Here is a 21,288-nt window from a genome sequence, read left to right as displayed (position 1 = left end):
GGTCAGCGGCTCCTCCCTCTTATTGGTATCCCAAAATCTGTTTCCTGTCTCCTTGCCCTTCTGACCCTGAACAGAGGATGACTTTCTTTCCTCTAGCCCCGATACAAAAATTCTAGTTATGGCTCTTGGCAATGGGACCTAAAGCTAATAAGGTAAAACCAGGAATCAGCTTTAGGCTTCATTTGTACTCCTTTATTTGCTCTTTGTGATATCTTAGATACATATTAATGGCCCTTGCTGAATAGTCTTATACAACGTTTAAAAATAAAATCTGAAGAGATAATGAAAATTTTTCTGACAGACCCTGTAGAAATCCACTCAGTCTAATTCCAAAGCAAATGTGTACAAGAAGCAAAAGGAAATATTGTCAAGTAGATATGTAACCCTGTTTTACGACTGAATATTTAGTCTCAGTCACCTCTCCTAGAGAAATAAGACTTCTGCAGTGTACAAGGTATTATACTAGTAGACATCAGACATCGTGGACTGTATTTCTAGACCCTTTAGGGAAGGGGAAAAAATGTCAGATGATCCTGACACATTGCCCTAAAGCTAACAAATTAGTTGAAAAAGCAGAATTGTAAAACTCTCCTCTTTAAAAAATAGAACAAGTGGTGTGAGAAATAAAAGTTCAGGGCCTTATGTCTTCCATTACATCTACTCCAACTGTTTTTGGAAGTATTTTTTCCTCCTAGCCAGATAGTTATGTATTATGTGATATTACGGTAGTCCGCATGACGTTTAAGTTGGATAGATTTTTATAGATTTTATTTTAGTGTCTAAATTTCACTTGGCTCCAAGATTGACCTGTTCTGACCTCAGTAACTTGGCAGTCTCCATCGCTGAGTGTAACTCTAAACTTAGATTTACCTAAGTGAAGTAGAATACAGAGGCTCATTTATGCCAATGTAAGTTAAGGGGTGTGTACTCTTTTGCATTATAAGTAACTAATTTTAAAGAAAGATTTGTAGTTGATTCTTAATTATGTCCAGTACTTGAATTTCAAACCAGGCCATGATCCCAGGGCTAGGTTGCTAAGGGTCTTTCAAAACCACTCTTGCTCTCCTCATTTCCTTTAATCATGCTTTGTTGGATTTGGTAATAACCAGAACTGATGTTATTGTTCAGTCAAACTCTGCCACCTGTGTTTCAACAGAAATCCTTCCCTCTTCTTGCCTTGCGTTAATCATCTCTAATCCATTCATAATGGTATATGTTTAATGATCACCACATAAAGATCAGCTACTCATTAACAGCCACAGAGGGAACCTGGCTTTCCCTAGGCATATACTACTTGGGGGCAGTTTTTCTAATCGATCTCTTTGGAAGAGAAATACATCTTAATTCTTTCATTATACACTTGTGTGGTAGGTGGCAAAGGTGATCATTTCATTCCTTTCAAACCTTTTTTGCTGTGCTCACAAACTAGCTTCTAGGTTTAAACTTATGTCCCTGGGCCATACAGTTCTGAGAACTCATAAACAGAACAAAGACTGGCAAAATGGAACCGTTTAACTTACGGGGGCAAATAAGAGCACTTGTAGGCATTTGAACCAATAAATCCCAGTATGTCCTTTATGAAACTCCCCCCACCCCCTTTATGCCAAAGGAGTTAAGACTTCGATTAAGTGTCTTACTCATTTCTGTTTCTAACTGGACAAGTTGTTTTAGAACCTTCTGAGAAGGATCAACATTTGAGAATAAGTAGATTTTCATTTTAATCAAATTTCAAAATTACTGTAAATATAAGGCAAAAAAGTCACATAATGGTCACAAAAAGTCCATAGTGGAAAAGTACACTGAATTTTAACTCAGACCAGGCAGGTTCTGCTGCTTACTACCTTTGTGACCTTCAGTAAGTCATTTACCTCTCACCCCTCAACTCCCTCCCATTCTCCTCTGCTTCTTCATCTATAAAATAATATCACTGGATTAGATGATCTCTAAGGTCCCTTTCAGCCCCCAACTTTATTTATGTAAAATACAATGTCATTTATGCTACCTAATTGAAGGTAATGTGTGTAAAATTTCCAAAACATTACAAATAGTGCACAGGAAATGTTTTGATAACATAGAGAGGGGATGTATTTTAAATATTTTTTCCTGTCATCCTAGAACTTTTTTTTTTTAGTACTCTGGGGGGTGGGGGTGGGCAGGAGGAGAGACAGTGAGAAAAAGAGTTTATCCTTTACACAAATGATAGGAGAAATAAGTGTTTTTATTTAAATTTTCATTTGATGATAATATATCTTATTGGAGAACTCAAGAGTAAAACTATTCTCCTCACAGAGTAACCCTCTGGTGTAACTGGAATTGTTCTCTATAAATGGAAATGTTACCTTAAAACAATTCATGGGTTTCATTCTGCTCTATAAAAAGAGTTTGACTAAGTAGATTGCCTTATTTGTGTGTTTGACTTAGAGCCTCAGCTCTCTGTAACAGCGTCCTGTGCTTGGCATCTTGATATTTAACTTATGATGAAAAGAGGTTCTTGCCTAAAAGCCTTATGCAGATTTTCACACTGTCATTGGCTGAAGTGAGTGTTTCTGTCTTTTAGTCTTTTAAACTCTACTCAAACCAGCAGAAGTCAGGAAATTCAATTAATACTGATGGTCTGTCTTTACTTTCCCGAGTTTGTATATAGAATTTTGTAATGAATGTTTTTGTAGTGAATGCCCCTCTTCTGAGCCATTTAGCATTAGAACCCTAATGTTAACCCCTTCCCTCCCTTGGCTTTTTAAAAAAAAATCTTTCATAGATAAAGAAAGATATGTCAAAAGAAATGGAATCTTCGTTTCTGCTGGTTTCCTAGATATAGGGAGTTTGTATTTGTATAACTGCCAAGTTTCTATGGTTTAAAGAAAGAAACCTGATGGTTTCTTGCTTTGCGTTAATCATCACTAATCCATTCATAATCGATCTCTTTGGAAGAGAAATACATTTTAATTCTTTCATTATACACTTGTGAGGTAGGTGGCAAAGGTGATCATTTCATTCCTCTTTTACGGATGGTTTAGTTAGTATATAGAGGAGCAGATTAAATGCACACAGAGATGAGATGTTTCTTTTTAGATTAGATTGAAGAAAGTTTAGGTGTCTCAAGGAAAAATGAATCCTTCTAGGGGATGCCAACTTTTATCCTTTAATGTATTTGTAGTTAATATTGAACTATATAATTGGTGATCCATGTGGTATAATGGATCCTAGGGAGAAGACGTACATATTTCAAATAGCAAATTGTAGGTAATAAAATCATTGAGATTTCTGCAGTAGAAACTCAGCCGAAACTCAGTGTCTCTCTTGAGATGAAGCCATAGGGACCTTGTCCAACATACAGTCAAATTGTATCAGCAAGAAGTAGTATTTAAACATAATCTGATCAAGGTTTGTACAGGACCAGAAAGACTGTTGTATTTGGCTCCTTTAGAGTCCAGAGGACTCCAACAGATTTTGCAACCTCTCTTTATTTGTTGCAGTGAAATGACTCTTATGTTTTCTAATCTCTTGCACACATTTTTACATGTTATTGGGGGCTAAACCTTGAATCTGTCATTTAGATTTTCTGAGCACCTTATGAACTTAGAAAGGAGACTTTGAATGAATCAACTCTCAAAAGAGTCTTTGGGCTTTGATAATTGTAAGATGAATTAGGAGCTTTTCAGTTGAGGAAATGTTTTTCTTTTTTGCTTTTTTTCCTTTGAATTAGGTGACCCTTCTTAACCTAGAACAAGGAATCTCTATTAATGTGTGGGATGTGTTAAAAAAAATTTTGACTCTTTGAAAATTCTTAATTGTTGCCATTGCGGGATTTTGAAGACCAGCCAGTTTGTAGAATCTACATAAATTTATAATTTTGAAAGAAGGAGAAGTTCTGTTAGAGGATAGTTTTTGCTTTTTAACTTAAAGTACTCAGAGAACTGAGCCACACTTTAAAGGAGAAATGGATGGCCCTTTTACATCCAGGATATTACTTTGTTTGACCAAATATTTTATTTCAGATGCTTCTCTTGCAGTAGATTCTGAAACTAATATTTGCAGAAACTTAATCTTATGAGTCCTTTGGATTGGCTCTTTTTTTTCCCTAGCTGCCAGAGTTTTTCCTCCAAATGGGGTTCTGGTAAGAAACAGCAGCAGGCCATACCACTGGACATTATTCACAGAGACCCTGTGAATGAAGAGTTTGCTATTGTATCACTAGGTGCATCCAAATAGATGTTGTCTAAAAAACAGTGTATTTAGCTTAGTAGTTAAGAAAGCTTAGGGCGTAGGTTAAAAAAAAAGCCACAGGTTTAAGGTTTGTGCGGCCCAACCTGTGTAAATCCCACAGAACTTCAGAGTACTAGTGTGGTATAGCAGTGAGAACAATGTATTTCTAATCAGAAGATCCAGAGTCATGCCCCTCACTTTTACTTATTTACTCTCTTTGAGACCTTGGACAAGTCACTTCTATCAGCAAGTACTTAAAAGCACCTAACTATGTAACAGTCACCATGTGCTAGGCACTGGGAGTACAAAGACACAAAATAAAACCTATTCTCAAGAAACTTACATTCTCTAGGCCTCAGTTTCTTCATCTATGAAATGAAGGGTTGATTTAGATGGTCTTGAAAGTAACTCTTCCAACTATGAATCTATGATCTTCTAATTTTCTGCCTTATTCTGGTTGTAAAGCTTCATATTTAAGAGATAACAAGTGTTAGATTCTCCCTGTGTATATTTTTGGGGTCGGGAAACTGTGCCAGCATATTCAGACCGACAGCTAGTTTATGCTGGGTATTCTAAAAGGGAAAGAATGATTCTGAGACACAAAGAAAGATGACCGTTCCCCTTTAAATGGCAATAAAAGTTTTGCCATTTTTGTTTGTTTTGTGACAGGGAAAAAAATTTGCCTCTTAAGGTGAGAATTATTTCATATTTTAACCTTTGAGCTGGCTGCTAAGGTCCCTCTAGGGACAAGGGCTATTTGCAGTTATTTATAATCTAGAGAGAAGGGCACTAAGTCTATAAACAGCTGGCTCACACAGAGACTTTAGGAAGCACTGTGGAGTGTTCTGTTGCTAATCCCCTTGACTTCCGTGGTTTGGGATTCCTTCATGTACCTTCTTGCTTATACTCTGGCTTTGTCAAGAAGAGCCTTGCTGCCCAGGCTACTTCTGTAAAACTCTGTATTATTCTGGGATTGAAAGTGAAAAGTAACCTGAAGATTACCCAGACTTCTCTCTTCTCTGAGTTTCAGAATCCAGGCCTACTGGGAAATAGCTGCAAGCTGGTAAAAACCTCATAGGTACTGACATATGCAAGTAACCATGTACTTGATTTGGAATTTTCCTTATATTTGACAAGCAAGAACAATTTAAATCTATTAATTGGCTAAAGGATAGGTCATGTAAGGATGGAAGTTTAGGCTGCTGTCTTGATATCTAGCTTTGGAAAAATTCAGCAACACATCTAGGTTTGTGTATAATGTGTGTGTGTGTATCTTCTACAATGTCTTGTCAAAGCAAAGAATGATGGAAGGTGTATTCCATGAGTTAGTTTTAAAGGGCAGTGGATATAGAAATTACAGATCAAATCCCAGTGCAATAAACTCGGGGGCTGCCCAAATTCTTACATTATGCTAGAATTTTATTGCTTTGACTGTAGCTTGAAATAAGTGGGTTGTTGGCTGGGTCTTTATTCTTATCTATTGTAAATCATATTTTTTTGTTACAGGATGTGGCCTGTATATATACTATGCAGTTTTGACAGTATTTTATATAATCATTTGTGTGCAGGAAATTTCACATATATCTCTGTAAATTTTTCTTATAACATTCCCTGTTTTCTTTTATGACATGGATTATACTAATTGGCTCCTTCGTCCTCATTTTCTTAACAGAATGAAGTAGAAATAGAATCCTTTATAGTTGGAGTAAGATGAGTTGATAATTTTCTTTCAGGGTTCCATAGTATTAGAAATGTGGCCAGATTCCACATTATCTATTATAGCCATATGAGGCAAGAACTTACTAGTAACAAATCTCATTCAGGAAATAGACTACTTCTAATGTACCATATTCAAGCCCTTTTGTTTAGTTATGTCTCTTTTACAAGAAGGTCACAAACTATCCCTCAGTTTGAAAATTTTAATTGTAAAGATTGCTAGGTATACGTGAAAGTGTAGTTATAAAGTTTTAATATAACAAAGAAACGGCCATCTTTAACTAGAATTGTATATTCATACGCAAACAAAAAGTTTTCATTCACAAAAAAGTGTACTTGATTACTAGAAAGAACATAAAAAACAACTAGCTCTAAACCTTTCCTTCTGTTACCCATTGCTCTGTTTTATCCCATGTTGATGGTCTTTGGGATTGTCCTCAGTTTCATTTTAAGAAGTGTCTGAATTAAAAAAACACTGTACTTTCTGTGACAAGAATCCATTAGGTTAGGTTGAACTGCCAAAAGTTTGCCCTTAAAAGTCAGATGAGCTTTGCAACAAAGGAAGTCAGTGTGACCTGTAATAATCTGCCCTTGGGGTAATGCAAAGGAAGTTACTGCACCCTGGACTACATGTTATTGAGTACGCAAGAATAAAGGAACAAAGAAGACTCTGTAGGTCACATTAATCCTCCAGTATTATGGTTTGTACATGTCTTCCTTCCATGTCTTCTATTTTTCTTTGTCAACAATCTTTTTGGCATCTTCTGTTTTGGAAAGTGCAAGCGTCTCTCGGTTTTAAAATAGGTATGACACTGGAATTTTTTCTTACTTGAAAACTGAACCATATTTTAAGCCCAGGCCAAAAAAAAAGGTGATATCTTTTTTAAAAGGAAAAAAAAATAATCTCCAATACAGTAGATAGTTGCTGTAATTTATTTCAAATCATGCAACTTAAAAGTTTGTATACTGATTCTTTTGTTAATCTGGATGTTTTAAGGCTGACCCTAGTATAAGGATTACCCATAGCAATCATAAATCTGATATAGTTGTGCCAGTCAATAGGGTTTTAGGTTCCGTGGATGAGTGGTTTGAATTGAAGATAAGATGGGGAGGTCACTTGGGAAATAAAATGAAATATAAAAATGACAGCAAAATCTGTCTGCAATACTTTGCAAAGACTGTTCTAGCCTAGCTATGCCCAGTGCAGGATAAACTACTGGCACTTTATTCCCTATGTACAACTCTTCTTTGCCCCAGAAAGGATCCTGGTTATGTAATCCCTAAGCAGAAGTGTTTTAGTTCAGATCATTTCCTGATTTACACTAGGAGTTGCTTCTGTGGCTTAAAGTGAAGCAAGTTATTATATCTCTGTAATTATCCCCTTCTTCCTTTTAATCCCTTCAGCATTAAGTCAAGCATTCTTTCACACTAGATTAATAACTCACCTTGGCTCTGGTGGCTAATATTTTAGGTACCAAAATGGCATCAAGGCCTAGTTTATAAACCGTCCAAAAGTCTAAATTAGTAGTCTTCGTTTATGTCATAGTTTTCATTTCATTGTGAATATTGCGCATTTGGCATTATCAGAGCCAAAGAGCTTGTGTTAACAATTTGAAATAAAAGCAAGAGAAAAATTAATGAGTTTGAAAAGAAATTAGATACTTTAGTACACTATACAGTTTGTTTGAAAAGACATTCTATGGATTAGGACAGTCAGTGACAATTTTTCAACTTTTCACTGATTCTCTTTTAGCCTAATACTAGAGTTAGAATTCATACTGACAATATTCCTTTTTCATATTGGTGTCAATCTAACTTGAAAAATCCCTAATGTTACACAAGAATAACAGCTTCATGCTTTCATAATGTCACTTGTAGGTACTTTGGAGGATCATATGAGCATCGCTATTAGCTGTCTCAAAATGCCTTGACACTGGATATTTAGCTACACTGCAATATTTCTCGATATGGAGAGAACCAAATTATTTTCAGGTTTAAGCTCCTGAGGGCCTGGCTGTAAGAAATTCTCCAGTATTGTTTGGGATTGCCAGAATTCTATCAAGTTTAGTAGTCTTTGAAAAATACGTTTAATAAATTTTTTAAAATTTTCAAATAAAATTTTAAAAGCCTTTAAATACATTTTTAAATTGTCTTTCACTAGAGAGAACTTTGATCTGTTTAAACCTATTTGAAGCCAGTAATATATTTTATTACTAGCTGTTTCCTATAAAAGTTCTCATAAAGATGACCCCCAAATAGATCTCTTTTCTTTCAAAATGTTTCTCCAATGGGCATCTGTGGCAACTGGCATGGTGTGCCAGAGAGTTCATGTAGCACCAGGATTCTGCACTGATGAAGCACTTTACCAATGGTCCCTGCTATGAGTGAAATTAATTAGATCTGTGCTATCCTAGTCAATTTCCCTCTCAGCAGGCATTGTGGATAAAGCTCATCAATGTGGGAGGCAGAGTCTAGTTCAACCAGCTGCTGAATTGGACATGAAAAGAAAGAAAAGTGGAGTTAGTGAAGGAGAATTGGGTAACAAGAATATAAAAAGAATGGAAAAAAATTCAAAGAAACGTCCATGACCACAATAGGTTTTCTTCAGTCTTTGTGAATGCACCTTAAGTTTAATGAGAAGTTATCTAAATAGATGAGTTTGAGGAATTTGCCATTTCATTGGCTTCAGAAGTTATTTAGTTGTTAGATGAATTTTTTTTTTAACTTCTAAATAGCTTATACAAAAAGCCTGGCCAATTAGATGGACACAATTTTAGGCTGGGCATTTTTGTCAATATAATGCATGGACATATTGACAGCAATTCAGGTTACCATTTCTGTGTAGTTCTCTTTCAGGTTTATACTTGTAAATTCTTTTGCTTCAAGGATTAAGGAATATTCCTGAAGATAAATGAATAATTCTTGGAGTGCCTTTAATGAGTAGCTAAATGTATTTGTTCTTCTTTTAAGTAATTGTTTTTATATATTAGCTTTTTTATGGGGACCAAACTCTTTTAACATAAATTGGTATAGTATTGAGAACCAAATGGGTGACTTTAAATACATGACTGAAATTGATATTGTCATATTTGATAACTATAACAGGAAATTAATTTTAAAATACTAATTTTCCTAGTGTTTTTCATGTCCAAGTAATTTCTGTTCATTTCTTTGTTTTTTGTTGGGAGGGGAGGCAATCAGAATTAAGTGACTTGCCCAGGGTCACACAGCTAGTAAGTATCTGAGGCTTTGAACTGTGAATTCTGGTCCTCCTGACTCCAGGACTGGTCCTCTTATCCACCACACCACCTAACTGCACCTTTTCCTGTTCATTTCTAATGGATTTTTTTTGTCCAAATGAGTGCTGTTTTTAAAGTGGAATTTTGAAATCCCAATCCTCCCTTCCCCCTTCCCCCAGACAGAGGTGACCCCTAGCAGTAGCTTAGATGTGGAGCTCAAGGTATGGATCAGTTGCCAAAATAATCTTCATGCATAGGTCTGACTGTGTCACTTGCTCATTTTGTCTCTAGGATAAAATCAAACTTCTCAGCTTGGCATTTAAAGCACTTCCCAGTCTGGTTCTAGCCTGTCTTTCCAGACTTACTTCACGTTACTTTTCTTCTGTGCCTTTCTAGCAAGACCTACTTGCTATTCCCTAGATTTGGAATTCCATCTCCTGTCTCCATGCCTTTGCATAGGCTGATTGATTCTCTTCATGCTTGGAATGTACTCCTTTCTCACCTTCAAATCTTAGAAACTTTAGAATAATCCACCTAGATTTGGAAGGAACTGTTAGTGGCCATCCCTTCATTTTACAGATGAGGAAAATGAGGTCCAAAAAAGTTAAGTGTGACTCATCCAATGTAATAGTTTGCGTCAGAGGTAAAATATGAACCTGGATCCTCTGCACCACTCCCTTCTCCCCTCCTCCCCTTTCCCCCTCCTCCTCTTTCCCCCTCCCCCCAGCACAGACCCGTTTTTGCTATGCTATTACTGCTCTGATAATTTCTTTCAGTTTGGGGGGGCGGGGAAGGCAGGGCAATTGGGGTTAAGTGACTTGCCCAAGGTCACACAGCTAGTAAGCATGTCAAGTGTTTGAGGCCGCATTTGAACGCAGGTCCTCCTGACTCCAGGGCCAGTGCGCTACTTACTGCGCCACCTAGGTGCCCCATAATTTCTTTCAAAGCCTAGCTTAAGCACCACCATCTAGAGCAGGCCTTTCCTGAATCCCCTTAGTGGTTAGTGCTCTTTTCCTTCTCAAATAGTCGTGTATATTTATCAATTCCAACCCAGCCCTCTCCCACCTCCCACCAATACCAATTTTTAAGAATCTCAAAGTGAGAGATTTTGTTTTGCTTTTGTATCGTTAGGGCTTAGCACAGTGCCTGGCACAAAGTAGGCTGCTGTTGAATTTAAATTGAATTAGCGGATAAATTGTAGTATGGAGGTGCTTTTCAGAGGAAATGCAAACTGGCTTCTCCTTGGCCATAAGATCATAGAATTTAGAGTTGGAAGCATCCTTAGAGGTCATCTGTTCTACCATTTTCATTTTGTAGATTAGGGAATTGAAGCTCAGAGAGGCTGTGACTTGCCCAAGGTCATACAACTAGTAATTATCAGAGATGGGATAGTAATCAATCATAGAGGGGCAGTCGAGCTCTTCTCTTGAAGATAATGTAGAGTTACACATTATAGAAACTAGAATGGCCCCCAAATCATTATGTTGATTAAAGAAAACCAGCAGGACTGCCTTTGGTTGGTATAATTAGGATAGATAGCCATGTGTTATATCACATTATTTCTTGGAATATGTTCTGTTTATAAATGTTTGAGAGGCAGAACCTCTGACTTCAGTTATGTTTTATATAATAGCACCTTATAAGAACAATGTTGAATTGTAGCTTGTTTTTGTTTTCTATCACTAAGTGAATGCTTTTCATTCATTCACTTATGAGAAGGGTCTTATCCTCATTGAAAGCAGCCTCAAAGGCATGCTACAGCTAAAAAAAAGTCTTGTCTCTGACACCCATTCATTTCAGTGTGAAGTTTTACATCTCTCTCCTTGCCATAGTAATTTAAATAGTTACTGTCTTCTAAAGAACAGCAGATAGTCCAGACAAGCATTTTAACCCTTTCTCTGTAATTTTATTTCCAAGTTGACCTTAACATTTCCTCTCATTCCTTTATAGGAACAGTCTCTGATAAGGAGGCCAGAGTTAACATTGAAAATATATTGAGATTTAGCCCATCTCCAAATGCTAGGTTTTCTTTTGGCCTCTGGTATATCTAGAATTTTTGTGGCTATATATATATATATATATATACACCTCTATAAGGTACTTCCTAGGCAGTGTAGGAGAAAAGTGATTGACAGTATTGGGAGGTAGCAAGGTCCTGGTTTCTTCATCTCTAAAATGAGAGTGCTGGATTCAGTGATCTCTGAAGTCCTTCCAGCCCTAAAGCTGTAATCCTATGGAAAGGGAACCTCAGCTAAGCACAGTCTTTCTTTAAGGAGACTGTTGTCTTTTTTATTAGCTTTCCTTGGCTTTCTACTTCTCTGCCACCAATCCTCACTCCTAGAAGCCTCCAAAAGTGCCCCAGTCCATCTTAGCAACCCTGTCTTTTTACTTTAGTGGCTTTTGACCAGCACAACTCCAACTGTTTATTATAGTGCTTAGAAAAAGCAAATAGTTTGAATGGGAAAATGAAGCTCTGAGAAGTGATATTTAGTCTCGTTAGATATTTAACCTCCGATGGAAGTGGGTATATATGGTATCCATACACTTGATTCAGTGGTTAGTGCTTTCCAGGATCAGTGTTTAGTGACTATCTCATTAACTTCTTAATGTGAAAACATTTGTTATCACCTCTCTAAAAGAGGTAAATTAATTATTGGTGTATTGGTGTAAATTAATTAAATGTTAAATGTTCTTTTTGTATGTCTAGCATATGTATGGTATTCAAATAAGGGTTAGATCAAAAATAATTTTCCTGCTCTCCAGCATATAAGACAGATAATAATTAGTGTCCCTGGAGTTCTAACCAAAATTCTCTTCTTCTTTGGGATTGACAGGGTGAAGACTAAATAGAAAGGGTTTTTTTTTTCCTTCTAAACTTGGAAATCGAGTTTAACCTTCAAACTGGCGATGTCAAGGGTCCCGAGTCCTCCTCCTCCGGCAGAAATGTCGAGTGGCCCTGTAGCTGAGAGCTGGTGCTACACACAGGTAAGTTAATTTTTTTATGTATTGATCTTAGAGGATTTTTGAAAGTCAGAAATGTGAAATTCTTTTCTACCCTGAGGCTTAACTTTTAAGTCTTTAAAGGGAGGGATCATGCCAGGAGATGGCAATCTAGAATAGGAAAATATTCCTGTACCCATGATCTTTTCAACCTTCCAGACCATTGTGTCACACAGCAGAACCTATCTGAATGTTCTAAACTTGGTTCCAAAATCACAAGTAGCACAAACTGTTTAGAGAAAAGGCAAAGAGAGGTTAATGGATACTTCATTTATTTCATTCTTTGGCCTCAATGTTTTTCTCACTTTCAAATAAGTGTTTCAGGTATTCTTGAAATAAGTTGTGAGACTGATCACCAGATGTTCTCTGCATGTTGAGGCTGCCCTTGCCCCTGTTTACCTTTCCTCATTCACCAGATGGGTGCTACCTTGAGGTTGGCATTAAACACAGGGAAAAGAGGGAAGATCTGAGCTTCTCCCTGCTTCTTGTGGTTGACTATTCTTCACCGAGTTGCTTTCTGACTTTCTGTCTATAGATCAAGGTAGTGAAATTCTCCTACATGTGGACCATCAATAACTTTAGCTTCTGTCGGGAAGAAATGGGTGAGGTCATTAAAAGTTCAACCTTTTCATCAGGAGCCAATGATAAACTAAAATGGTAAGGAACACATTCAGCATAATGAAACTTGTAAGAAGTGTTTCCAGCTTGTCCAATATTAGGGTTTACCCAACACAGATATAGGAGAATGCAATCTTTAAAAAGTCGTCATTGAGTACCTACTGTGTGCATAGGATTGTATCAAGTGCTTAGAGAAATGTTTGGTCCTTGGCATTTTATTCAGATTCATGCTCTGGCAAAGTATGTGCTAATGATTTGGGTAGCATATACTTGCTGTGAAGAGAGGCATAGGGTTAGGCTCCTGGCCAGGAAGAAGTGCCATAACTCTGGCATGGCCTAGAGGGTACATATGGCTTGTAGATTGAATGTGGCAGGAGCAGCATCTGAATCCACATGCTGTGGATTCAACTTGTGACATTTACACTTTAGATAGAACACCTTAAGTATGTGACTCTCTATATAATCTTTGTTTTAATTCATCCTTGGATTTGCATCACTAGCTATCTTTGTAAATCCAGTTAGAAACTATATCTACAAAATCATTTCCAGAGGAAATGTAATAAATTTTCCTTTGTCTAAATTACCCTCTCCCTCAAAAAAACTCTTAAAAAAACCCACTAACAACCCTAAATAACCCATGCTTAAGGAAAAGAAAAATCCTTAATGACCAAATTTGTTAAATTTCTGTCAAATCATTGCACACTTGATATATTTCTCTAAAAGTGGGATTTTTGCTATCCCCTGCCCAGACCTACCCAAAAAAACCCCTAACATTTATTAAGCCCTTGCTGTATACAGAACACTGTGCCAGGTATTGGGACAGATGTTTAGGATAAAACACAGGTCTTAACTGGGGGCGGGGGGCGGGATTGGGAGGGCAGAGTAAGAAACCAATAAACAAAAATAGCTGTAATACATGATATTACATAATTAGATACAAGATGAAGTGGTCCAAAAAGGAAATGGTCAGATCTGCTAGAGAGAATCAAGGAAGACTTCCTGGAAGAGACAGTATTAAAGATGGGCTTTAAATGTTGATAATTCAGTGGGCCAGAACGGGGAGAGGATTCTGGAAGAAACAGCCTTTGAAAAGGCAGGAAAGCATAATGAAGGTTCAGAGTGGGGAGAGTTGTTCATTTTGGCTTGAGCATGTGGAGGGCAGTAATGAGAGATAAGGCTGAAAATGGAGTGGGGAACCAGAAAAGTCACTGAAGAGCTTTGAGGGGAGGAGTGACATGACAGATTTCTGCCTAAGAAGGATTGGTTGTAAGAGAAGAGAGGAAAAGTTTGAAACAGTCGTGGGGAAGGAGTAGTTCACAGATAAACAGTTTGCAAAATAGAAGAATTGCTGCTTCTCTGAAGCTATAGGAGAAGAGAGTATCCAGTAGAAAGAAGGGAGATGGTCTTCAGTGTTAGCTGCTGAAGAGAGAGGGCTAAGGATGACTGAAAAAAAGGCCATTGGATTTGGTGATTAGGTCATCATTGATAACCTTATAGCAAGTTTTTAGAATTGATATGGTTAAAAGCTTGGTTATAGGGGATTGAGAAGAGGTGGGATATGAGGAAAGTGGAAGTATCAGGTGTAGACAACTTTTTAAAGAAGTTTAGCAATGAAGGGGGATTAGAATGGTCAAGGGAAAGCGTTTTGTTTTTAAAGGTTAAGGAGACCCAAACACATTTAGACAAATGAGGACTGCCTCTGGGAAAAATTGGAAACACATGAGAGAGCAGTTGACTACAGGAGCAAGGTAGAAAAAATTGGAATTGGGGTACAGGATTAGGCTTTGAATGGAGTTTAGCCTAGGTGAGAATTAGAGATATCCCATCTGTGGCCAGAAGGAAGGAAGAAAATAAAAGGGAAAGTGGTGATGCTGACACTGTTTGAGGAGTAGAGAAAGGGACCTGAGGAAGCGATAAGTCAACTGCCTTCAGTCTTCTCGGTGAGACAGGCCATCCTCTTCTAAGAGTGTGGTGGTGGTGCTGTTGCTGCTGCTGGTGGAATGAAGGCACAATTAGTTGTTTGAAAGAGAACAGAGGAAAAGTTTGAAATTGTCATTGGGGGAAAGAATAGTTCACAGATACAGAATTTGCAAAATAGAAGAATTGCTGATTTTTCATCAAGCTCAGCTAAGAAGTTGTTTTGGTTTCGTTTGTTTTTGTGGGGGGCGTCTTATACCTGTGATTTATTGGTGTAGAAAACTCCCTCCGATGACCCTCTCCAGTATTGAGAGGTTAAGTGACTTGCCTGCACGGTCACATGGCTAGTAGATGTTGTCAGAGAGACAGAGGACCCGAATCTAGGTTTTCATGACTCCAAAGCCAGCATTCTTTCTACCAGCTAGGATTATGTACCAGCAGTTAGCCAGTAGCCTTCCCAAGGATTGAGGTCTTGGATAGAAAAAGGTTGACTGGCCTAAAACCAATAGGATGTTTAGTTTAAAAAAAAAAAGAGAAACAAGTGATTTGGAGGATTATGAAAAAAGGAAAAGGAAAAATTCAAATACTAAGTGAAAATTAGGTTAATCCAAAATGCCCCTGATGTATTTTATTAATAAATGCTTAGGCGAGCTATGGTCCTCAAGGGAATGTTCCACATTATTGCTTGAGACCAGAGCCATGAGAACACAGCCGCTCTTAACGTCATTCCTATCTTGTTTGTTCTGGGTAGGTGTTTGCGAGTGAATCCAAAAGGGCTAGATGAAGAAAGCAAAGATTACTTGTCACTGTACCTGTTGTTGGTCAGCTGTCCAAAGAGTGAAGTTAGGGCAAAGTTCAAATTCTCCATCCTGAATGCCAAAGGGGAGGAAACAAAGGCTATGGGTAAGTCTGCTCTTCTCGGCTCGGCCCGTTAGTGGCTCCCTCAGCTGCGCGGTTGTGACTTCAGACTGAATTTTTGAATCCCCTTATTTTGATGTCTTTTGTAGAGAGCCAAAGAGCATATCGGTTTGTACAAGGCAAGGACTGGGGATTCAAGAAGTTCATCCGTAGAGATTTCCTTTTGGATGAGGCCAACGGTCTCCTTCCTGATGATAAGCTCACGCTCTTTTGCGAGGTAAGTCCACTGATACTGCTGTGAGGCCAGCCGTTCCTAGAGCTGGCTGGAATACTGGGGAATCCATTTGTTTTGTACTGGTGGGGAAGAAGGGGGAACCCTTAAAGGGCAATGCCATGCACAGGTTAGATTTGGAATGAGAGGATCTGGGTTCAAATTTCAGCTCTGCTATTTGCGACCTGTGTGACCTTGGGCAAGTCACTTCACCTCTCTGGGCCTCAGTTTGTCCATCTTTAAAATGAGGACTTTGGATTAGATGATCTCTAAATTATACTCTAGCTCTGTGATCTTACAAACCCTGATTCATGGGATCAGCTGAAGGCTGCCTTTCATGATTTTCAAAGCTGCTGAACCGAAATGCCCTTTCTTACGGATTTCAACACATGGGCTTTCTTGGTATTTGTATGGGCTGTATTCTTTACCTCAGGATCTTAGGACTTTTCCATCGAAGGCCTTTTTAGGCATCCTTTTAAAGGGCTGTCACTGACAATAAGCACTCTCTTTTGCTTCTGGAAGTTTTAGGGCCTTATTTCATGTGTGTGTGTGCATGTGTTTGTGTGTGTACGTGCATGTGCACACGTGTGTACATGCATATATACATACATATGTTGAATCAGTTGCTTGCTGTCTTTTTTGTACCCCAGGACTCTAGTCAGGATCTGAGTACTTACAGTTTATGCTGTTTAGGAACATCTGTAAGGTGGGAAGGTAAGAAACAGTACTAATAGAAGAGATGCTCTAGGCCACTGCTTAATCTGCGCTAAGAGATACTAGCTGTCATAAACTAGGAGAGTGTTAGGAAGGGGGGAGTCCTTAGACTTCCGTGCTTTGATTTTCCCCATCCCATGGTCTGAGAGCCACTTTCTGAGCAGTGCTAAGCTGCTGTGACACCTTGATGATGACAACTTATATGCAGACAGTTTCCCAGCTACTCCTGACAACTGTGCAGGGGTAAGATCCAATCTGGAGCTAGAGGCAGCTGGTGACACAGTGGATAGAGAGCTAGCCCTGGAGTCAAGAAAACCTGAGTTCAAATCCAGCCTCAGACACTTAGTAGCTGTGTGGTCCTGGGCAAGTCACTTAACCCTGTTTACTTCAGTTTCCTCATCTGTAAAATGGGGATAATACCTATCTTGAGATAAGCCCTGTATAAATGTTAGTTATTATTGAGTTAATACTCCCATCTGATCAACAGGGAAGGAGTCCTTGCCCCTAGGGATCTATGTGAGCAGCAGAGATCAAAGTGGCAGTACCTATTTTGTTTTCATGTCACAGCTTTTCCTATGCCTCTTTGGAAAATTTGATGTCAGGTATAAAATTTGGGGAAAAAATGTTTTTATTACCATGCTGCTTATATGAAATGTGATTTCGTGTGATAGCTACTTCCTCTTCCTTTTATTGCTGGGGCAAAGAGGAGAGAGTCCAGTGAGAGGGGCTGTCTGACTGTGGAGAATGTGGACGTTGCTCTGTATCTGATGATTTTGGAAATTTGAATTCCATGTAGGTCCAACTGGTCACAGATGACACTCAGTTGGCCAGAAGGAGAAAGTGGGGAAACTATCGGATAGTTTAGTGTGAGGTTGGATGCTATTTTACAAAACAAAAACCATGTTCAGACTTTCAATTTGTGTGGTTTACACAGTCTAATCCAAAGAAACTGTGCTGAGAACAGTCTTTACCTATCTTGGAGCTTTTTATTTCAAAGGTGACTAGAAAAGGTAGAAAAGCTTAATTCCTACTGGAAATGAAAGCAAGTCACTGAAACCTTTGTTTTCTGAAGGAAGAGAAACAATCCTCTAAGTGTCAGCTCCAGTTTTTTTTATTGGCATTTTAGACATTGCCACAGCCTTTATTGCAACATTCTAGAATTTCACAATGAAATACCAACAATTTCTCTCCCCATCCGTAGGTTCAGCCTCTTCCCATTTTTTCCTAAATGCATTCCAGCTGCCTCAGCCTGCCTTGTGTTGACAGCCTTCATTTGGAAGCCAGTTTGCCTAGGTCCTCACGTGGCTGCCTATTTTTCTGCTGTTGAGTCCATGGCTGCTCTCCAATCCTCTTTGCCCTCACTTTTCCATATGAGATTCCCTCTGGAGGAGAAGCCTTGTAGTTAAGTTTAGCTTTGCCTTGCTAACTTGGGAGGGAGGCGAGATTACACTTTGGGAGTTGGAAGATGTTGAACTGGGAAGCGTCTGCTGGATTCTGCTGACGCCATCAGTTTCTTCCCATCAAACCAGGTGTGCCATATGTTCCTCTCACACTTCTTAGTTGGCCACAGGTGCAGAGCTCTGTTTCTTGCTTTTGGACTTGTGCCCAGTGAGATTTATTTCCTGTTCCAGAGCTCTCTATGGACTTAACATTCATCATTGCAAAACGGTTGCATAGAGTGTGTGTATGTGTGTGCCCATGCGCACGAGTGTGTGCATGCATGCATGCATGTGTCTGTGTGTTTAAAAAACATCTGTAACTTATCTTACCTGTACAGTAAGGTCCCTTCTGACTCTGAATCCTTTGACCCAAGTTTGTAACACTTTTTCATGGTGCGTTCATCCATGGGTTTAACTTCCAACTCCCTGATCATTTCTATTTCCTACCTTACGTGGAATTTTTATTTACCTATACAACGGCTCCTCATATTTAATTTCTATTTAATAGCCCTTGATGGATGTAATACTCATAACAAATTCACACTGAATGCTTATGGTCCCATTGCCAGTTTACTGTTTTGTTCCTGTCTCTCGTTCACAGACTACTGGCTTATCATGGTATAATGCAGTTGTGTTCATGGTGACTTTGTGACATCTAGAATCCTCCAGAGAGATCCCAAGGTTAAAGACTGAGAAAATTGATCACTTTTGTTTGTACATGTTGGGATATTTGTAGTGGCATTATCTTAATGAATGTTTAGATAAATCATAAAATCTTAAGGCATGGGAGCAGGCTTTGCATGGATAGTACAGAATCTACTTTTGGTGATTAAATCAAAAATTATTCCTTCTGTGTGAGGAAATGCAGTGACCCTGAATATGCCTTCCCCTCATTTAACTTGGCCTAGTCCATTCATATAGCATTGACCCTTAGAACCTTGAAAGTTCAGTTCCTCTTGTTTTATGGGTGAGAAAACTGATGCCTGAAGAAGTCAGTTTGCTGAACATTACACCAAAAGTCAGTGTAGTGGAGCTGTGATTAGAACTCATAGCCTCCTAGTTTTTTCATTTGTTAGTTAAATTTCATTTAAAACAATACAGTTTCATTCCATGGAAGGAAATGGAGGTGGTACTGTGTTTGAGGGAAAAGACAAAGTTAGTGGTAATTGGCTTTGGGAGAATGAGGAGGGAAATAAGGACCTTCCATTTGCCATTTTTAAACTAAAATTTATTAGTTTTTTTCTGTTTTCATAACATCCGCATTTCCCATAACAAAGGCTAAAAAAAGGAGGAAAAAGGAAAGAAAGGTTGAGCAAGACTAAAAAAACATATAACCTTATATACAGTGTTTCGGATTCCTAGTTCCGTCGCTGCTGCAAAGAAGCCAGGGACAATGCCTTCTTATAATTCTTGTTAGGAGGGGAATTTGGTCATTGTAATTTCACAGCTTTTGATTGTTTTGCTGCTTCTGTTCTTTGTTGTAGTCATGAATATTGGCTTCCTGGTTCTGTTTCATTTTTTATCAGTTCTAGTAGGTTCCCCCCGCGCTCCCCCCCCCCCCCCCGAAAAGCTTTTCTTTATTAATTGTATTCCTTGTTTCTTACTTGATAGTAATACTCATTCTACTCATTATATTCTCATAACTATTCCCCCAGTCCGTTTTCCTTCATTTTGAACCTTAGAAAACACAGGTAAGAACATGGTTTGCCTCCTGAATATTTTTGCTTGTGTTGATCAATGTCTCTCCTAAAATGAGCTTCTTAATTTTGAAAACAAGCAACTTTTAGCAGTGAAGATATATATTTTCCACTTACTAGGTTTATGTCTTTGAAATAGGATGTTTTAGTACTCACTTTGCAGTGTTGTGGTTAAGGTTGAGGTGATCATCACTCTCTCCAGGGGCTTTTAAACTCTTTTAAAACATTCCTACTGGCTTCAAACATAACATATCCTTTCTTAACCCAAGATTATTCTGGCCAAATTTGAAATAAGTGGGTTTGCCCATTTTTGTTTCTCTAGATTGTATTAAATACACAGATGTTAAACAAAATTTAACTTTCCTGTTTAACTTTAAGTTCCTGTAACTCAAGAGAAAGCTTTTGCAATGTGGCAGACTCTATATGCTCTTTAATGAAAACTGATTTTGTTTAGAAAGAGGAATGTATTTTTTTTTTTAAAAGAAGCCCTTACAACTTTAAATTTAGCTTTACACAGCCCTAGTGATATGTTTTCATGCAACCGTTTATAAGGAAGAAATGTCACATTTGTGTCAAGTTTACAGCTGCAATTCTGAATTAGTCTCTATAGTCAGTTTTATGGGCATTGGAAAAAAAATCTTTGCTTTATCCCCAAATTGCCTTTTTTAAGTATCATTTGTAAAATAAAAAAATGCCTTTTAAAATTAAAAGTTTGGATGCTGAAGACTCATTTGTTAAATATAATTTAAAATTTATTTTCATTTAAGTGTATCTAGTAATCTAGTGGTAAAAGGTACCAAAACTGAGAGCCCTGCTGATTGTAGCCTTCTGAATATCTACAGAACAAATGCAGTCTAGGAGGCAAAACCATATATCAGTTTTGACTATGAATGGTTATGTGAAATTCAGTGGTGACTTCCCCAGTTCATTTCACCCAAATTATTAAATGCTGTCAAATGTTAATGACTGTGAGTTGCTCTCAACCTAGTTTAATTTAAGCTGATAAGCCAGTACCACATCTCCACTCTTTTTGTCCTCAGTCCCATCAAGTCTCTACCTCTCCTTATGTAGAAATTTGGTTCAGTTGATTTTTTTCAATCCGTTCCTTGGTCATCTGTGTTCTGGTGCTATAACTGGAAACAGACAATGTGTTTGGCATTTAATGTCAAAGGACAAGAACTGTTACCATGATTATGCACAGGTCAAGAGGGAAGTCTCCATGGAGTGGATTTAACTATGCCCCTGGCTATCAAAATATTGCTATAATCTTTTCTGATTAATGTGCTGCTAAGCACATCCATAATTTATCAGCTTGGCTGCCTCACTGCCCAAGACCATAATGGCTAGTTTAAAACAAATGAATAAATTTCCAGACATGACAGTAAATATCCCTCTCCTGCACAGAAGAGACTAAGGGTGAATTGGATGAAGCATTAATTTTGCCTCTGGGTTTAGAGCAGCGTTCAGTGGATGACTTAAATCTTGATTTTAAAAAGCAAGTTGGGTATTGGGGTATCTCTGAGCTATCTTTCCCATCTAGCTCTAACAAAAAGAAAAGAAATGGGGAACTGGAAATTAGACCTCAAATTCTTTTTTCACCTAAACAGGGATGA

General features: G+C 38.1%; 1 protein-coding gene across 4 annotated transcripts in view; it reads left to right on the top strand.

Annotated features, from left to right (window-relative positions):
- Positions 1-21,288, top strand: part of LOC118848531 (speckle type BTB/POZ protein) — a 72,604-nt gene that overhangs the window by 38,289 nt on the left and 13,027 nt on the right. For 2 of the 4 annotated variants that reach the window (XM_036757450.1, XM_036757451.1), the window contains 4 exons: positions 11,996-12,146; positions 12,697-12,818; positions 15,448-15,599; positions 15,704-15,831. In XM_036757450.1, the coding sequence (XP_036613345.1) occupies positions 12,069-12,146; positions 12,697-12,818; positions 15,448-15,599; positions 15,704-15,831 (480 nt within the window). In that variant the 5' untranslated portion in view covers positions 11,996-12,068. Of the gene's footprint in view, positions 1-4,846; positions 4,898-5,081; positions 5,285-11,995; positions 12,147-12,696; positions 12,819-15,447; positions 15,600-15,703; positions 15,832-21,288 lie in introns of those variants that run through there. The other 2 variants (XM_036757448.1, XM_036757447.1) reach the window with 2 other exon arrangements.

Source organism: Trichosurus vulpecula, chromosome 4, assembly GCF_011100635.1.
Source record: "Trichosurus vulpecula isolate mTriVul1 chromosome 4, mTriVul1.pri, whole genome shotgun sequence".
Classification (NCBI taxonomy): Eukaryota; Metazoa; Chordata; class Mammalia; order Diprotodontia; family Phalangeridae; genus Trichosurus; species Trichosurus vulpecula.
The sequence above is the reverse complement of the archived record's forward strand: the minus strand, read 5'-3'. Positions and strand labels throughout refer to the sequence as shown.